Source organism: Neltuma alba, unplaced genomic scaffold (genome assembly GCF_004799145.2).
Source record: "Neltuma alba isolate B1F8T4 unplaced genomic scaffold, ASM479914v2 tig00010772_pilon, whole genome shotgun sequence".
Lineage (NCBI taxonomy): Eukaryota > Viridiplantae > Streptophyta > Magnoliopsida > Fabales > Fabaceae > Neltuma > Neltuma alba.
Genome location: NW_021635594.1, coordinates 274,250 through 293,614, shown reverse-complemented (window position 1 = coordinate 293,614; position 19,365 = coordinate 274,250). Strand labels below are relative to the sequence as shown.

Genomic DNA, 19,365 nt, shown 5'->3' with positions numbered 1-19,365 from the left:
AGGTGATCTTTTAACGGTAAGTTTTTCTCAAAAAAAATTTTTTTATTTAAAATTATTAGTTAAAAATTTTAAATATCACTTATTAAAACTCTACCTTAATTATGTAGATTTCACCGCAGTGCAAATATCGTGGTATTCATCACCGTGATGAGTATCAAAACTGGTTTTGTTAATTTCTTTTAAGATAAAAGCAGCTTTGCTGAATTTTTTTGTCATGATTGTCCTTATAATATTCTTTGCGTGCCCTCTTAACATTTATTTTTAATTAATATCTTTATTTAAAAAAAGTACTTTTTGAATTATTATTTAATCATATAGATATCTTTCTTACATTGTTTTTTCTTATAGATATCCCTTAATTTTTTTTTGCTCTCAAACTGTTAAACTCCTTTTTCTTTTTCAAATCAAAGCAATACCAAATGAGCTTTCGATATGTAGCTAGTGAGTTCGCCTACTGATTAGCGTGTACTTCTCTCTCTTGTCTTGAATATAAAACAAAATTGACTAATTTAAGTAGATTAAGAATGTTGGTTAAATTAGATAATATGATTTTTTTTATAAAAAAAACACCCTAAATATCTTCCTTAATTTTCCTCTTTTCCTCTCCTGTTTGTTATTGTTAGGAGAATATTAATAGGGTTAATTTGAAAAAAAAAATTGATGAACATGTGAAATAGGTTTTATATAAAGAACCAACATTAACTCCCTAATTAGCTTCTATATTAAGAACTGGAGGATTATTTTATAATTAAACAGGCATACTTGAGGATATATATTCAATTATTATTTTATATATTTTTCTCTAAATGTAATTGTTAGGTGAAAATAGACTTTGGATAGAAAGTCTACTAATTTTTTTTAAAACAATTAATAAATAGATAAAAATATAAAATAAAGGAAATAGGATGAAAAATAAGAAAGGAAAAGGAGAGAAGAAGAGTGGGAAAAAGACGAAGTGGGCCTCGCATCAGATAATGGAAGGATGAGAAGGTACATCCTACAATCCTATCCATATTCTTTTTTCTTTGAAATATTTGGAGACCAAAAATTTTTTAAGTATCGAGACTCAGTCAATTTCTTTTCTTAATGAATTTATTTCTAAATTCTCTTACTAGGGGCAAGGATGTATCTCAATTTCTCAGTCAATTTCTTTTCGTAATGAATTTATTTCTAAATTCTCTTACTAGGGGCAAGGATGTATCTCAATAAAGAATAAAAAAACTAGTTTAGATTATTCTGTTATTCATTCTAGCTTATTAGTTACGAATATATTTTAACTTCTCTTAGTTATATTTATTTCTTGTGCGCTTAATGTTGATTTTATGGTTACCATTAAATTAAACATGTACGTAATCTCAATGAACTAGAAGGTACAGGAAGAATAAAGTAGATCTAAAAAATTAAATACAAATAGCCTGTCACTATAATTAATTGAAAAATCAATTCACATAATAGACAGTAGTAACTTCTACGATGAATACTTCAAGTGATTGTATTTTCTCCGGGTATACTTATTTCTGGTGTGCTTAATGTTGATTTTATCGCCACCATCAAATACAATATGTACAGGTAGTCTTCATGAACTAGGAGGTGAAGAAAGAAATTAGATTTAAAAAAGTAAATACAAATACGTAGTTTAATTGATTGAAAAGTCAACTCACGTAGTAGAAATCGGTAAATTACACAATGAAGGCTTCGGGTGATTATATTTTCTTTAGGTATATTTATTTCTTGTGTGCTTAATGTTGATTTTATAGCCACCACTAAAAAATATATTGGTGGCTAATTTTAAGGAACTAGGAGGTGAATAAAGAATTTAGATATAGAGAAGTAAATAAAAGTATTGAGTTATTATAAAAATATTTAAAGTCATGATGAGATAATAGAAATTAGTACCCATTTTATAGTATAAATTATACTACAAAATGAGTCTTATATTTAGAAATAGAAGAGTAGCTTATAAGATGAAGACTCTAAATGATTGCATTTCCTTCAAGTATATTTATTTCTTGTGTGCTTAATATTGATTTTGTGGTCACCATTAAATCAAATATCTAGGTAATTTTAACGAACCTGGAGGCGGAGAAAGAAATTCAAGTTGGAAAAGTAAATACAAGTACTAAGTTATTATAATTGATTGAAAAGTCAACTCATACGGTGGAAATTAGCTTTTATATTATGGATCAGAGGTAGTAATTATTTTTTATAGTGATTTTTCCCTCTTAAATTAGAGTGTTATGTCAACAAAATCTTCTTTCTTAATAAAATAATTCATAAAGCCATTATATAGTATATTTTTATGATTTTTTTTACAATATTATTTTTACCCATTTTTTACATTATATAATTGAGCTTTCTATATAATTTTTTTTTGTAACTTTTTATTTTTAGAAGCCCAAAAGAAAACAAACATTATGACATAAAAAATATATCTAGTAAAATTTGTGAATAATTTATACCTATTTAACCATCTTTTATTAATTTTTCTTCTTTTCAATCAATTATAGGATAAAAGACGATCTTGCATAAAATCTACTCAAATCTTTTATTATTTTTAATGCAGGAGACATAAAATTATTGAGAGAAGGAAATATCACAAATAAAAGATAAAATAAAAGGGGAGTAACAATTGCAATAAATATAATATATGTGTGTGCATGTAGATATATTAAGAGGATCAGAAGCGTGGAGTTATGTGAAGTAAGGCAAATCATCATGATATAATATAATATATTATACTGAAAGAGATATATGGATAAGAGGCGGTGGATTCAAGGGATTCGAGGGAGAGAAGATACAAAACCATTATAAATAGGAACTGGGGATACGACGAATGGGGACAAAAAAGTGGCGAGTAGAGAGCAATGTTGAATCCATTCGTAAATCTCCGTTCCACTATGACAGCGGTGACGAATTGGGACGAATAGACTAGAGGTAGCAAGCAAGTGTGGCGATTCTCTTTCTGGTGACAACAGAGGAGGATGTCTGACAGTGATTTCTCTGACAGCAGCAAGTTCTTTCTTTGAGATCGGCAGATTTGCTATCTCTTCTGTTCTTAGTCTTCCTTCGTTTTTCTGTTTGGACTGAATTTTTTTTATGAGTTTTATTTCAGTCATGTGTAGCTAATTTTCTTCTAGACTTAGAGTAGCTATGAACTTTTTTATGAATTAGACTTTGTTTTCATTTAATTAATTATGCTTGATGTTAATTTTGGTTGCTTAATCCTGGTTTGATATATGTTTGGCCACCATTAAATATGAGTTTGAGCATTAAGGTTAGCCTTGATGAATGAAACCTTAATTAGGCTCTAGGCTTGAGTAATATAGGATTAGACTTTTATTTGATTTGCGAGTAAGATAGAAATATACTTAGGAGCCCCATATAACTTATAAAGAGTGAAATTAATTTATACTATTAAGTATTTGAGTTAGACATAACCTTATTACTTAGGAAAGGGTTATAAGTGGATTGAAAGACACTTTTAGCGATAAATACTCTAGATTAACTAAATTAACATTGAGACTAATTAGTTAAATAAAAGCAAAAGTCTATGAAACTAGTAAGGGATTAGTAACTCTAGGTTGCCTTTAATATTAAATTTTTTCCCGTCTTTATTCTTTTTATCCGATCAACCATAATTCAGCTTGCTTAACTTTATTAACAATAGGACCTTTAATGCCTAACCACTATTTTGTCTGATTCTCCGTAAGAATGATACTCTATACTTACTCTTTATTAATTGATTGACGCGTGCACTTGTGTTATTGACAAGTTGTGTGCATCACTTATCATGCCTATAAGCTATTTTTTTCATCCCCTAAATGCTGCAACAACCAGGTTGTAAAAGAGATCTGAACTTATTATCCCTAGACACACCAAAAAAATTGTGACCAACCAAACCATTCAATCCGTTAATTATATAACGTGAAGAAAAGTATATGTAACAAAACAGTTGGAAGTGTTCAAGTGTGAATAGACAAGTAAAATAAGAAGATTTACAACACAAATGAGACTATTTGTAAGAAACATAAGATAATTATTTCACCTAGACACTTGTAAATTCACCTGTTGAATTCACACCTAGCTAGACATAAGATTTGTGTAGCAAATCTTCTTCTATCTCTTGGTCATTCACATTTGGATGCTCGTATTTGTTTTATTACATATATTTTTTTTCTTTGTATTATACAATTAAATAGATTGGCTGGTTTGGTGGGTGTAACTTTTTTTTGGTGTGCAAAGGGTCATAAGTTCAAATCGCCATTGACTACCTTATTTGCATAAAATTCTTTGGTAACCTGAACTCTGGCAGCCAGCCACCAGAGGTCGGCAACCACCAGCACTCTAGTGGCCAATCACCAAAGGTCAAAGATTTGGCAACCGAAACTCTAACAATGATTGATTTTTTTTTTTAACTTAAAAATTGAGCAACAGCACTCATGTCTTTTCACCCGTAAAATTTAATTTCATTTTGATCTAAGAGGGTGTAGTAAAATTCATAATGTTTTGGAATATTAGAAATTATCTTGCTGCAATATGGCCTATCTTAAATTTTTCCAATAAATTATCATAAAATAAAATTTATAGTTAGTAAAAAATGACCACAACTTTATAGTTAGTATAATTTTCATTCTCTTTTTTTATTAAAAATTCCAAAAAAAATAGTTTAGATTTATTTATTTATTTTCTCAGTTAGTTTTATAAAAAAAAATATTTTTTCAAACCCTTTCTTCTTTTATGTTTTTGTCACTTCGTTAACTTTGAAAGTAATAAAAAGTTCTTCAATAGACTAGACTTAGGTTGTGTTTTACTGTATAGTTTGATTAGAAAGGTTCAAATCACCACAACTTAATTCCAAATATCCAAGGAAGATGAATGTTCCACTCCATACATGAACTACATCCATCAGAAGATACTCTTTTTGTAGGTTAGGATCATTCTTGTAGTTAAATTAAAGATATCACCCTATAATTTCAACCCAAAAAAAAGAGATATCACCCTATAAAAATCACAGTTCAAAATCTCTCCTCTTTTTCCCTATTTCTTTTTTAACCATTGGATTAACATATTTTAATGATTGAGATTTTAATTTTTATAGAATATTTATAAATAATTTTAAAATATTTAGGGCATTTGCAAACAGTTAGAATTAAATTTTGATAGGGTTTGTAATTTATTATTTATTTATTAATATAATTTAATATTTTAATTATAGTTTTAAAAAGATTTAAATCTCAATCATTAAAATATTAATCTAATAGTTAAAAAAAGAAGAGGAGAGAAGAGGATGGAAAGGAAAGAGGAGATGTTTCAAACCGATAGTAGTAGATACCTTCATGTTATATAGTTTTCATTTAATTTAGCATCATTTTTTTAGTGTTCTTTTATTAATTCAAAAGCTAACTATTAATAACAGACGCTCATCGGATACTTCTAACGACACGAAGAGTGTGTGTGTGTGTGTGTGTGTGTGTGTGTGTGTGTTGGGTTTACAGTGCCTATAGTTCACTTGAGCTAGATCAGCCAAGGACATGATTCATCATTCAGCATATAACTATATCGATGAGACTTGAAGTCTCTACTGTTTAATTAGTACAGTCGCCGGGAGCAAAAGAAACTTTTCTCTGATCTACGTCAAAGTCAATCTGAGCCACGCTTTCATAAATGGAATTTCCATTTGTGGGAGACACTGCAAGGCACAGCACATCATTGGATACGAGAAGGAATAAGTTTTTAAGGAAATGCTGGCCCCTCTAAAATGAACCTCAAAATTTGGAACATTCTCGATGAGTTAACATTGGTGTAACACAGATTGAATTGAGGGTTTTGCACTATCCACTGGCAGGCTCCAATGGCTTTCTTCACCGAAGTTTCAACCTGCCCGTAAATGCTTGATTGAAGAAGTGTCAATGTTGAATCACTCCGTCGCTTTGATCAATCTGCACTATCTGTTGACCGCAAAATAAAGATTCATATATAATATCACTACAACATCTCATACAAAATATTTAAAGCTTAAAGTGCAGAATTCTCCCACTTTATCGTATTTCAAGAATCATTTGAATTCGCAAATTCAAAACTTTAAAACGAAAATACGCAAAAAAAAAAAAATAATAATAATAACATTAATCTAAAAGTAAAACAGATATATACCTTCAAGGTTGAGGTTGTAAAAGGTGGGATGATTAGGATTTGGCGGTCATGGGAGAGGACACAACCCTATTTGCTGATATGTGGGCTTCTTCTCCAAATCTCAACTTAGTCGCAGCCTTTGCTTCGAAAGGAGCCAAACAGTAGGAAAATCTGCGACCAATCCAATTACCAAGTTGTGAAATTAGGGACAAATTGAAGGACCATTACCGAGTCCAACAAGTCCTACCATGGGCCTATTGAACTTCCCAAGATTGTCATGTCCACATCCAAACACTGACTTAGGGAACTAAACAGATTGGCCATCCCTAGTAACAAAACTGATTGAATCTGTTGTCGAATCTCCCATCGTGTAGCCTGATCTCCATATAAATAAAAGTACAAACACCGAATTGAGTTTCCGCATCTATGTTGAAGCTGAGGGAGAAGAGCACAGTTTCTTGAGCCGCAAGACTCAGACTTGAACGTGAAAGATTTTGTGGGATCAAACAATCACATATCTTGAAGATAGCATTGGACAAGGTGACCATTGGACGACCCAAATGAGGTCGCTTCCTATATCTGCCACACTCCATCTTTTTACAGGTGGGTTGCAAAGGAAGATCTTCATAAGATAGCTTCCATAGTCTGGGATATTTTATATACACACACATAACTGCTTGTATATTTTTTTATATGGATGTATAATTTTACCTTTTATTTATTATTGTGTTGACTTCGTTTAGGTAAGGTGTAATGTAAATTGAATAGGGATAAAGTTGAGAAGGTGTAGAATTTTAAATGAAAGTTAATAAAATTTAAGATTTTTCTTGATTTGTGTAAAACGTATTGAAAGTAACTTATAAATAGAACCGGAGAAGTATTTTACAACTCTTGGCTGCTTTATTCATATCACTCATCTGGACTATATATATATATAGGGAGAGAGACTCATGTAGCTAATTAATCACACTTCTTGTGTCCCAGTTATCATCAATCAAACTAATCCTTGGTAAGCGTGCATAAGGAAAATTAGACAAATGCCACTCCTCTATATATAGACGCTCATGGCCACCTTTATAAGATTTCTCATAAGCCTGGTCCCTTCCCCATAAGTTGCCTCATAGTACATAGGTCCGTATTAAGACAATATATTATCCATCAAGTATAAATAATAAACTATATATGTATATTGTGGATTTGGGGTCCCCTCTGCTACCCTCTAATATTCTTCCATCTTCCAAATGTTATTTTTTGTTTCTTTTTATTATTATATTCTATAGATTTTGATATATTATCAGCAAAAAAATGGTGCAGTTTTAAGTTTTTCTATGATTTTTTAAAGAAAAAATTACTCGAAAATTGTGTAGTTTTTTTTAATTTATATATATAATTTTTAAGAAATCATAAAAAATTTTAAAACTACTGCACCATTTTTTACTCATAAGATATCAAAGTTTTACTCATTTTATATAAAATCTAATAATGAAAAGAAGCAAGAAAAAACATTTGGAAAGGAAGAAAAATTTAAGGAGCAGCAAATACCCTATATATTGCTTGTACGTACTTAAGAGTCTCTATTGTTTAGTACAATCGGCTCGAGCAACAGAAACTTTTTTCTGATCAAGATCATACCCCAAGTCAAAGTCAATCTGAGCTACGTTTCCGATTCCATAAATGGAATCTCCATCTGTTGGAGACATTGCGAGGCATATCACATCGTTGGATACGAGTAGGAGTAAGTGCTGAGGTTGTAAGGAAATGTTGGCTCCTTTAAAATGAACCTCAAAGTTTGGAACATTCTTGATAGAGTTGACATTGGTGTAACACAGATTTAATTGAGAGTTTTGCACTATCCAGTGGTCGGCTCCAATGGCTTTCTTCACCAAAGTTTCAACCTGCTCATAGATGCTTGATCGAAGAAGTGTCAATGTCGTACCAGAATCAATTATTATGTTTCTGTTGCTTTCATCAATCTGTACTGTCTGTTGGCCAACGGTGATCCTTGTCAACGACCATTTTACATGGATAATTCAGCCCAAAATAAAGACTCATATATGATAGCACTGGAACGTTTCGTACAAAATATTTAAAGCTTAAAGCACTGAATTGTCCCATTTTATTATCCTATTTCAACAATCATTTGAATTTGCAAGTTCAAAATTTTAAAACGAAAATACACAAGAGAGAGCAACATTAGTCCGAAAGTAAAAACAGATATGTATACCTTTGAGATTGAGATAGTAAAAGGCGGGATTATTAGGATTCGTGATCATGGGAGCGAACACGACCCTATTTGCTGATATCTCAGCTTCCTCTCCAAATCTCAACTTAGTCGCAGCCTTTGCGTTGAAGGGAGGCAAACAGTAGGAAAATTGGCGACCAATCTGATTACCAAGTTGTGAAATTAGGTACAAGGGACCATTAGCCAGCCCAACAAGTCCTGCCATGCGCCTATTGAACTTTCCAAGATTGTTATGTCCACATCCAAACACTTAGGGAACGCAACAGATTGGCCATCACTAGTACCAAAACAAACTGAATCTGTAGCCAAATCTCCCACCGTGTAAGACTGATCTCCATATAAGTAAAGGTATACAAACACTGATTTGAGTTTCCGCATTTATGCTGACGCTGAGGAAGAAGAGCACAGTTTCTTGAGCCGCAAGACTCAGACTTGTAAGTGGAAGATTTTGTGGGATCAAACAATGAGACATCTTGATGGTAGCATTGAGGACAAGGTGAGCATTGGACCCAGATCAGGTCGCTTCCTGTGTCTGCAACACTCCATCTTTCTACAGGTGGGCTGCCAATGAAGATCTTCATAAGATTTCCATTGTTTGGGATTATATCAATTTGAGCCAGCTGCTCGCTTATTTCAGCTGCATTTTTGGAAGAAGATTGGCAAAAACGATTGACTCGAGCCACGGAACGCAACGCAGCGTTTTGAACTCCCAGTGGGTCATTGAGGAGTTGTACAAAGGTGACAATGGCGAGTCACGATGAATGAGATCGATGCTGAAACCTTTTGGGAGCTTATGTGTTGCAGTGACATTATTGATAATACTGCACAAGGTTGAGAGATACAACGGGACAAGGCCCAGAAAGAGTGAAGAGTTATGCATGTTTGAAGATGAACAATATTATGGTGGAGAAACACAAAGGAGAATTGATGGGTGGAGAAGATGTTGGATGGCATGACTGAAAATTCCAACCTAGGCTCTCGCTTTCTCTCTTAAAATTTTGTGTTAACTCAACACCAATGAAAAAAAGGAAATATAAAATTTTGTGAAGAAAATTGCAGTGAGTGGTCTTCAACCAGCTGTAGGCTGCCTCTTGAAAACGACAGCTTCATCCTCATTTTCGCTGCGCAACTCTACTCATAACACCTTCGCCAATTACCACAACACCTTCTTAAGCCAAGGTCTGGCCAAATTGAAGGAAGAAGCCAACGACAATTCCAGCTTTGTCGTTTTAGGCCTCTTCGACAGTTTCATGTCCGTACTGAACCATCCCTCCACTTATAACATAAAGAACCCGTTCAAGCCTTGTTGCGTTGGGATGGCCAGACAGTAAGATTGTGGAAGCGTGGACGACAAGACCCTGGCCAAGAAATACAGAGCGTGTGGCTATCCTAAGTCGGCTTTTTTCTGGGATTTGGTGCATCCAATGCAAGCTGGTTCGCATGCCGTTTATAATAACTTGCGTTCCACCAATGCTCTTCAACAATTTCTTCAATATACTAGCTAGCCTGATCTCTTTCCCTCGTACAAATCAAATTAATAACGTTGCAAGTCTATGTTTGTTGTCAACATTCAATAAGATCACCTTACAGACATGTCATGTGAGGGGCGATGCCAGTTCGTGGACAGTATCCTTTTGGACTTTTGGAAATAAAACCACGGGGCTTGTTTGGATTATGGTTTGCAGAATTGACTTTAATTTTACTCTAATTCTATAGCATTTAGTCAAATAAACACTATAAAACATGCACTACTTATGCAAAAGCCAGTTAGCGTGGAATGTAATTTATGTTTGGTTTTTGTAACCCAAAAATGTGACTTCGATCAGGTTTAATATTTTGCCTCAAAATTAGCTTTTGAGTTTTTTGAAATTGGCTTTTGAGAATCCGAACAAATTCTAAGCGGTGTGATAAATAGTTCCCTCCACATGAAGGAACCAGCTGAATCGTCTTGTTTTCAGAATTGTTTAGCCATGCTTGAGAGTTTAGTGGAGCACATTCAAAACGTGATGATAATTTATACTCATTTGGCCCTATTTACATGGGAAAGACAGAAGATTTTTTTTTTAGTTTTATTTATAACTCAATTAAATTTTCAGATAAATGTATTATTTTGTTCTTTATTTATTATAATGTATATGATTTTTTTAAAGGAATTATATATTAAATAGGAGTAAAATTAGAAAGTTGTTATATTTTAAAGAAGAATCAATACAGTTTAAAGTTTTTTTTTGTCTGTGTAAAATATATGAAAAGTGCCATATAAATAAGATCATATAGTAGCATTTTAAGCTTTCTTTGTTATATCATTTTTATATTTCATGTCATTATACTTGAGTCTTGATTATTTGCGACGTCAACCTAGTCAACCACCATTTCGCTTAATCCTTCACATGGCAAAATAAAGATTCATACATAATATCACTGCAATAATTTCTATTATGCATTCATGTCGTTTGTTTAGTACAGAATGTTTAAAGCTTATTAATTTATACATGATAAACGCGCGGCAACCTATAAACTAAAAAAAAAAAAAAAACCACTTTCCATCCTCAATTAATATAAAATCTACTTAATTAATTTGGATAGATTAAAAAAATGACAATACTTACATTAAGTTTCTTATATGGATTATGTCAAGTTCTCCGATCACTTATGATCATATGTCATATATATTTTTAAATATTAACATTTAATGGTGTTTAATTATAAACAAAAAAAAGACACATAGTCATGTATGATTAGAAAACTTGACATAATAAATATAAGAAACTTGATCTAAATTTTTCCTAAAGAAATTAGTTAAATAAATTATTTGTCAAAAATATGTGTTCTTTTTACTTAAATTAACGATATCACATTATAAAATGACAAGTATCACATACTCTTCCGTCTTGTCATTTAATTTAGTTACGGTTTTTAAGTCTTCTTTTATATTCTCAAATACTATTTCATAATTACAGACATTCTCACTTAGATACTTCCGAAAGCACGATACGCATGCATATACATACACAGACACAGACACAGACACAGACATATAGAGAGAGAGGGGGGTTTATAATGCGTATGTTTCACTTGAGCTATGTCGGTTAAGTGCATTATTCATCAAGCGTATAACTGTATTGTTGGTACTCGGTTTGGCTGAGAAGAAAATTAGAGAGAAAAGTTTTTATTCATAGTATTCTCTCCCCCTCTATATTTTCTTTCTATTATTTTTTTTTTGGTCCATCCAAACCAAGTCATAGAATCTCTACTGTTTAGTACAATCGGCAGGAGCAAAAGAAACTTTTTTCCGATCAAGATCATGCTCCACCTCAAAATCAATCTGAGCCACATTTCCGTAAATGGGCATTCCATCTGTAGGAAGCATTGCAAAGCATATAACATCGTTGGATATGCGACGGAAAAAGTTCTGAGGTTTTAAGGAAAGGTTGGCTCCTGTGAAATGAACCTCAAAATTTGGGAAATTCTGGATGGAGTTAGCATTTCTGTAACACAATTTGTAATGATTGTTCTGTACTATGAATTGGTTGGCTCCAATCGCTTGCTTCACCAAAGCTTCAATCTGCTCATAAAAGCTTGATGGAAGCATTGTCAATGTCGTCCCAGAATCAATAAATATGTTCCCATTGCTTTGACCTGTCCGCACTGTCTGTTTTCCAACAGTGATACCTATCAACGCCCATTTCACACAAACAATTTAGACCAGGGATCAAAGAGTCGTATAAAATCAATCTGCATAAATCCAAAGGATAAAACTAACTTGAGATGAAAATAAATGAAACAACCTCAAATTAAATAGCACTAGCTAGTACCTTCAAGGTTGACGAAGTAAAACAACGACAAGGAACCATTTTTTGTGATCAGTGGAGTGGACACAAGCCCATTTCCTGATATGGTGGCTGCTTCCCCGAACCTTAGTTTAGTTGTGGTCTTTGGACTGTAAGGAGGCAGACAGTACGAGAATTTGTGACCTACTTTTCCCATTTGTGAAACTAAAGACAAGCTCCCTTGACCAAGCCCCACAAGTCCTGCGTCGTTCTCGTTGAATAGTCCATTGTCGTTGTGTCCACACCCAAATGCCGTCTTAGGAAACAAAACATTTCGGTCGAAACTAACTGATTCTGTGGCCAGTTCCCCCATTGTGTAGGAGTTATCCCCATAAGAATAAAAATACGTACACACATTGGATGATCCACATCGAGGATACGTTTGGCCTTGCACGTAATGACGGGGCAGAGCGTTACAAGGGAGTGATCGACATGACAAAGACATATACGTGGAAGAATTTCTTGGATCAAAGAGCGGTGCCTTTTGGCCGTAGCACTGAGGTTGGGGACAAGGTTTGCATTGGAACCAAATAAGATCACTTCCTGTGTCTGCAACTGCCCATCTCTCTACGGGTGGAGTGCCAATAGATATCTTCATCAGGTAACTTCCATCGTCAGGGAGTATATCAGTTTCTACTGACTCAGCCATGGAAGACTGGCCAAAGCGATTGGCTCGAGACATGGAGCGCAACACAGCGTTTTGAACTCGCTCCGAGTCGGTCATTGAGGAGTTGTAGAAGGGAGATAATGGTGAGTCACGATGAATGAGGTCGATGCTGAAACCTTTTGGGAGCTTATTATTTGTTGCAGAGACATTAATGGAAAAGGTTGAGAGAAAGAGAATAATAAGAGTGAAAGAGAAAGAGAGGGAATGATGAGGAAACATGTTTGAGGAATAATGGTAGGGATAAATCACAAAGAAGATTTGATGAGCGTGGAAGGGGGTGGAGGTGCTTCCTTATATAGAAGAGTTTGAGTTGTTTGGGTTACAAATTGCACTTAATCGTGATTAATACCAACTTATAAGTCTGAACTAATTTTGATGCTCATCGTAGTATAAGCATGCTTATCAAATATCAACGGTTGAAATATGAACAACAGAGATTTAACTTTTTATTTTAAAAATATTTTTTTTTAATAGGCAGATGATACAAAGTAATGGTGATCTTTTAACGCTAAGTTTTTGTAAAAAATGATTTTTATTTAAAAATTATTAATTAAAAATTTTAAATGTAACGTGTTAAAACTATATTTGAATTATATAGATTTTACCACAGTAATGAGTATCATGGTGTTTATCAATGTGTCCCGTTAGAAGTTGTCAATTTTGTTTTAAAAATTTTTTTAATTTCTTTTAAGACAAAAGCAGCTTTGCTCAATTTTTTTTTTGTCATGATTGTCTTTATAATATTCTTTACTTGCCCTCTGAACAATTATTTTTAACTAATATCTTTAGTTAAAAGAGTACTTCTCGAATGATCATTTAATCAGATAAATATCTTTCTTACATTGTTTTTTTCTTATAGATATCCCTTAATTATTTCACTCCCAAACTGTTAAACTCCTTTTTCTCTTTTAAATCAAAGCAATACCAAATGAGCTTCATTATCGTCGCTAGTGAGTTTCACTACTGATTAGGGTGTACACCTTTTGTCATTAATATAAAACCTAACTAATTAATTTGAGTTAATTAAGAATGTTAGTTAAATTAGATAATATGATATATTTTTTCTAAAATTTTCAAAGTATTTTTCTTAATTCACTCCCTCCTCCTACTTGATTATTATTGGAGGATATTAATAGGGTTAATTTGAAAAAAAAATGATAAATATATGAAATAGGTTTTATATATAAGATCAATATTAACTTTCTAATTAGCTCTTATATTAAGGACAAGAGGAGTATTTTATAATTAAACAGGTATACATTTTAGGATATATATTCAATTAATATTTTATTCACATTTAATTTATTTTATATATTTTTCTCTAAATGTAATTGTTAGGTGAAAATAGACTCTGGATAGAAAGTCTACTTATTTTGGTAAAAAAATTAATAAATAGATAAAATATAAAATAAAGGAAATAGGATAAAAAGAAAAAAAAAAAAAAGGAAAAGGAGAGAAGAAGAACTAGAAAAACACAGGGTGTATTTGGATTAGTACTAACAAAACTGACTTTTATTTAATCTGACTCTTGCAAACGTGAGTTGGGGTAAAAGTCAATTAGTATAATGTAATTTATATTTGGATTAACTTTTATAAAAGTTAGCTTAATAAATTGAAACCTATTTGGATAAGTAATGAAAAAGTAAGTTCTAATGTAACATGATTAAAAAGGGTATATCGTTTTCCTTCAAACTAATTTGTCTAACTTATAAATTGATATGTAATCTAATGATGTGTATAAATATTTTGAAGAGATCGCGTAACATATGATATAATTAAGTAATTATTTAGTTTACTTAATCTCTTTAAGTCTTATATTAAGAACTTGAGATAATATATCATATATATATATATAATTTGATAAATTTTAAGAAAAACAATGAATGAAAAATAATTAAAGTACTACATGAAAAAATATCAAATTATTAGATCAAGATGGGACCCACTTAAATACCTTCATCTTTCTTTTTGATCTTTATTTACTTTCTCTCTCCACGTTGGCACGTGCAAAACCGCAACCAACTTTTCAGGCAGAAGTTGGTTGGACATGAAGTCAAACCAAATAACTAATTAACTCCACCTAAGATCTAAAAGTCAGTTGTACAAATTCCTAAACACTTGGGTATCATTTGCTACGAAGCATTGAAAATGAGAGGTTGAGATTGGGATTGCAATTGAAAAAAATCATTAAAATAATACTTAGCATGAGTAATTGTTTGTTATATGGGATTAGGCAAACCCATAAAGGTGGGATTGGGGAATACCACTTCCGGGGAATACCACTTCCCCCCATGGTATTCTCCAATCCCACATATATGGCTTTGGCTAATCTCATATATCAAACAATCTCTTATATTAAATACTCTATTAATAGATTTTCTTAGTTGTAATCTCAATCCTAATCCCTTATTTTCAATGCTTCCTATCAAACGTAACCTTAGAGCCATCAGCATTGATCCAAACATACCCGTAGTAGGCTGGACATCAGATAATGGAAGGATGAGAAGGCACATCCTACTATCTTCCTATCCATATTCTTTTTTCCTTTGAAATATTTGGAGACCAAGAATTTTTTGAATACCGAAACTGAATCAACTTCTTTTCTTAATGAATTTATTTCTAAATTCTCTGATTGGGGGGAAGGATGTATCTCAATTAAAAAAAAAAGCTAGTTTAGATTATTTTGTTATTCACTCTAACTTATTAGTTATGAATATATTTTAACTTCTCTCAATTATATTTATTTCTTGTGTGCTTAATGTTGATTTTATGTTAACCATTAAATTAAATATGTGCGTAATCTCAATGAACTAGAAGGTAAAGGAAGAATAAAGTAGATCTAAAAAATTAAATACAAATAGTTTGTCACTATAATTAATTGAAAAATCAATTTACATAACAGAAAGTAGTGACTTATATGATGAAGACTTCAAGTGATTGTATTTTCTTGGGGTAAATTTATTTCTGGCGTGCTTAATGTTGATTTTATTGCCACCATCAAATCAAATATGTAAAGGTAGTCTTAATGAACTGCAAGTTGAAGAAAGAATTTAGAACTAGAGAAGTAAATACAAATATTTAGCCACTATAATTGATTGAAAAGTCAACTCAAATAATAGAAATTAGTAACTACTTATGCGATGAAGACTTCAAGTGATTTTATTTTCTTTAGGTAAATTTATTTCTTCTGTGCTTAATGTTAATTTTATGGCCACCATTAAATCAAATATATAGGTAATTTTAATGAATTAGGAGGTGAAGAAAGAAATTAGATTTAAAAAAGTAAATACAAATACGTACGTAGTTTAATTGATTGAAAAGTCAACTCAACGTCATAGAAATCTGTAAATTATATGATGAAGACTTCGAGTGATTGTATTTTCTTTAGGTATACTTATTTCTTGGGTGCTTAATGTTGATTTTATTGCCACCATTAAATCAAATACTCTTCTGATCCTATTTATAAGTCACTTCCATCATGTTTTACACAGATAAAAAAAATCTTAAATTTCATTAACTCTCATTTGAAATTTAATAATTTTTTAATTTTATGCTTATTTAATATATATTATACCTTATGTAAATAAAGTCAACATAATAATAAATAAAGAGTAAAATTGTACATTCATACCAAAAATTTCTCTCCGTGCCATATAAAGAGGACCACAAAATACTCCTTCCGTCCCTTTTTATAAGCAATATTAGATTCCATTAAATAGATCAAAAAATTAGTTAAAGACAATAAATAGGTAGAAATTAAAAGTTCTTTCTCCAAAATACCCTTATTTATGAGAGGAGTGGGAGGGTATGAGAAAGAGATCAAGAAGATTATTATAAGAGAGAGAATTATGAAAGAGAGAGAATGTGGTTGGAGAGAGATGATAATTTGGAAAATGAGATAATAAATATATTAGGTATTAAAATAAATAATTAATGGGGACAAAATAGAAAATTTTCTACAAAAATTTAAGACAACTCGTAAATGTTGCTTATATTTGGATACTATTTGGTAAGAGGAAAATAGAGGAGAGGGGAGGGGAGGGGACGGGAGGGGAGGTCTATTTAAAAAGTTACAAAAGTGGGGTTTTGAAATTTTAATAAAGAAAAGAAGTAATACAAAAAAGTAATAAAATTAATTAAAAGCTTTTAACCCCACTTTTTATTTTTTTTTTTAAATCGAGCTTGTTAAAATTTTCTCTCCCCTCCCCTCCTCTCATTTTCCCTCACACCAAATAGATCCTTAAGAACAAGAGGAAAATAATAGTTATTGCTTATAAAAAAGATGGAGGGAGTATTTTCTTTCTTTACTCTATAAATAAGACCAGGTGAGTATATAGATCGTTTTAATGAACTAGGATGTGAATAAAGAAATTAGATTTAGAAAATATAAACACAAATGCGTAGTCTAATTGATTAAAAAGTCAACTCACACAATAGAAATTAGTAAATTATACGATGAAGATTGAGTGATTATTTTTTTTTTCAGGTATATTTATTTCTGTGTGCTTAATGTTGATTTTATAGCCACCACTAAAATATATAGGTAGCTAGTTTTAAGAAACTACGAGGTGAATAAAGAATTTAGATCTAGAGAATATAAATAGAAGTATTTACTCATTATAAAAATGATTCAAAGGCAACTGATGAGATAATAGAAGTTAGTTTTTCTGCTGTTCTAAATGCAAAACCCATTTTATAATATAAACTATATTACAAAATGAGTCTTATATTTAGAAACAGGAAAGTAACTTATAAGATGAAGACTTTAAATGATTGTATTTTCTTTAAGTATATTTATTTCTTGTGTGCTTAATGTTGATTTTATGGTCACCATTAAAAAGTCAACTCACATGATAGCAATTAGCACCTTAAAACTCCAAGTAATTAATGTATTTTCTTGAAGTATATTTATTAGTAACTAATGCCATCAGAAGTAGAGGTGTTCAACTTGTCCCGTCTCGGCATCTTGTCTCAATCTCGATCAATTTCAAATCAGAAAAAAAAAAAATTTCAAGATGGGACGGAATGCGGTTCGAATATTTTTAAAAGAAAGTTATTTATTAATAATTATTATTAAATTATTCAAGTTACTTATTAATAATAATTATTTTTTATAGTGATTTTCAGTTCTTAAGATGTAGTGTTATCTTAACAAAATCTCATTTCTCAATAAAATAATTCATAAAGTTATTATACAATGTTTCTTTTATGGTTTTTTTTACAGTATTATTTCTACACCTTTTTACATTATATAATTGACCTTTCTTTTTTTTTCTTTTTTCCGATAAATAAGGGTACAATCAGAAACTAGCTAACAGAATCAGCATTGTGCAAAATAAACGCTACATTCGTCTTCAGCAAGGTGGCCACTCTGTCAGGAGGAACAGAAAGAACACAGAAATCAGTCAACATGGCCTAAGCTTCAGCGGCCAAGGCGTCAGCAGCCTTATTCATCTCTCTATTGCAGAAAACCAGACCAACTTCCCATTCCCTTGCAATCATCCGCTGTACTTCCACAATAACACCGTAGTCCGGATGATCACAAGGTATCTCAAACTAGATTGTGCAAACCAATGTTGAACGGGAAGCCCTATCCGAGTAACACAAAACGATCAGCACTGAACTGAATATTCCATTGAATTGAATTGGTTCAGATTACACACGTTGGGCCTATTTGGACCCAATATATATAGACAAATAACAAACGCTACACAAGGCGTCAATAATACGCAACAAACCGAAATGGGCCTTACTAATGGGCTGTACACTTTGGACCTATATGCGAAACACTTAACATATACAGACTTAAGTATTTCAACACTCCCCCTCAAGTTAGGGGCCTAAAGGTATCTGTGGCTCCTAACTTGCTTAGAAGATGCCTTTGCACACTTCCTCCAACAGCCTTGGTTAGCAAATCCGCCTGCTGACTGCTGCTCCTGACATGTTGCAGATCAATTAGCTTTGACTCCCATTTTTCTCTGACAAAATGGCAATCTATCTCTATGTGCTTTGTTCGCTCATGGAATACTGGGTTAGCTGCTATATGTATTGCAGCTTTGCTATCACAGTATACTTTCACTGGACCTGCATGATTTATCCCTAAATCTTTAAGCAATCCGAGTGCCCATACTATCTCTGATGCAGCCATGCTCAGTGCCCTATATTCTGCCTCTGCAGAAGACTTAGAAACGGTATGTTGCTTCTTAGTCTTCCACATTACAAGTGAGCCTCCCAACTTTAATAGATAGCCCGAAACAGATCTCATGGTTATTGGACATGCTGCCCAATCTGAATCACAGTAGCATTCCAGCTCTGGCTTTCCTTCTGAACTGATGAAGATCCCTAAACCAGGGGTCCCCTTAAGATAGCGTAGAACACTCCTTGCTGCTGCCATATGTGCCTTGGTTGGCATTTGCATGAATTGGCTTAGTGTCTGCACAGAGTAAGATATGTCAGGTCTTGTCATGGTCAAATAAATCAACTTACCAACTAAC

At 32.2% G+C, this 19,365-nt stretch overlaps 1 protein-coding gene across 1 annotated transcript; it reads right to left on the bottom strand.

Moving 5' to 3' along the window:
- Positions 1–11,624: 11,624 nt before the first annotated feature.
- Positions 11,625–12,928, bottom strand: LOC114758900 (aspartic proteinase CDR1-like). The gene is made up of 2 exons (XM_028948004.1): positions 12,190–12,928; positions 11,625–12,046 (listed from the first exon to the last, which is right to left on the bottom strand). Exons 1-2 carry the CDS (start codon positions 12,926–12,928, stop codon positions 11,625–11,627), a joined length of 1,161 nt encoding a protein of 386 aa, XP_028803837.1.
- Positions 12,929–19,365: the final 6,437 nt, after the last annotated feature.

Excerpts from the sequence above, each read along its gene's own strand:
- LOC114758900 (XM_028948004.1), bottom strand. The coding sequence starts at position 12,928 with ATGACCGACTCGGAGCGAGTTCAAAACGCTGTGTTGCGCTCCATGTCT. Across the intron at positions 12,047-12,189 it reads TTACTTCGTCAACCTTGAAG|GTATCACTGTTGGAAAACAG; the intron begins GTACTAGCTAGT and ends GGGCGTTGATAG.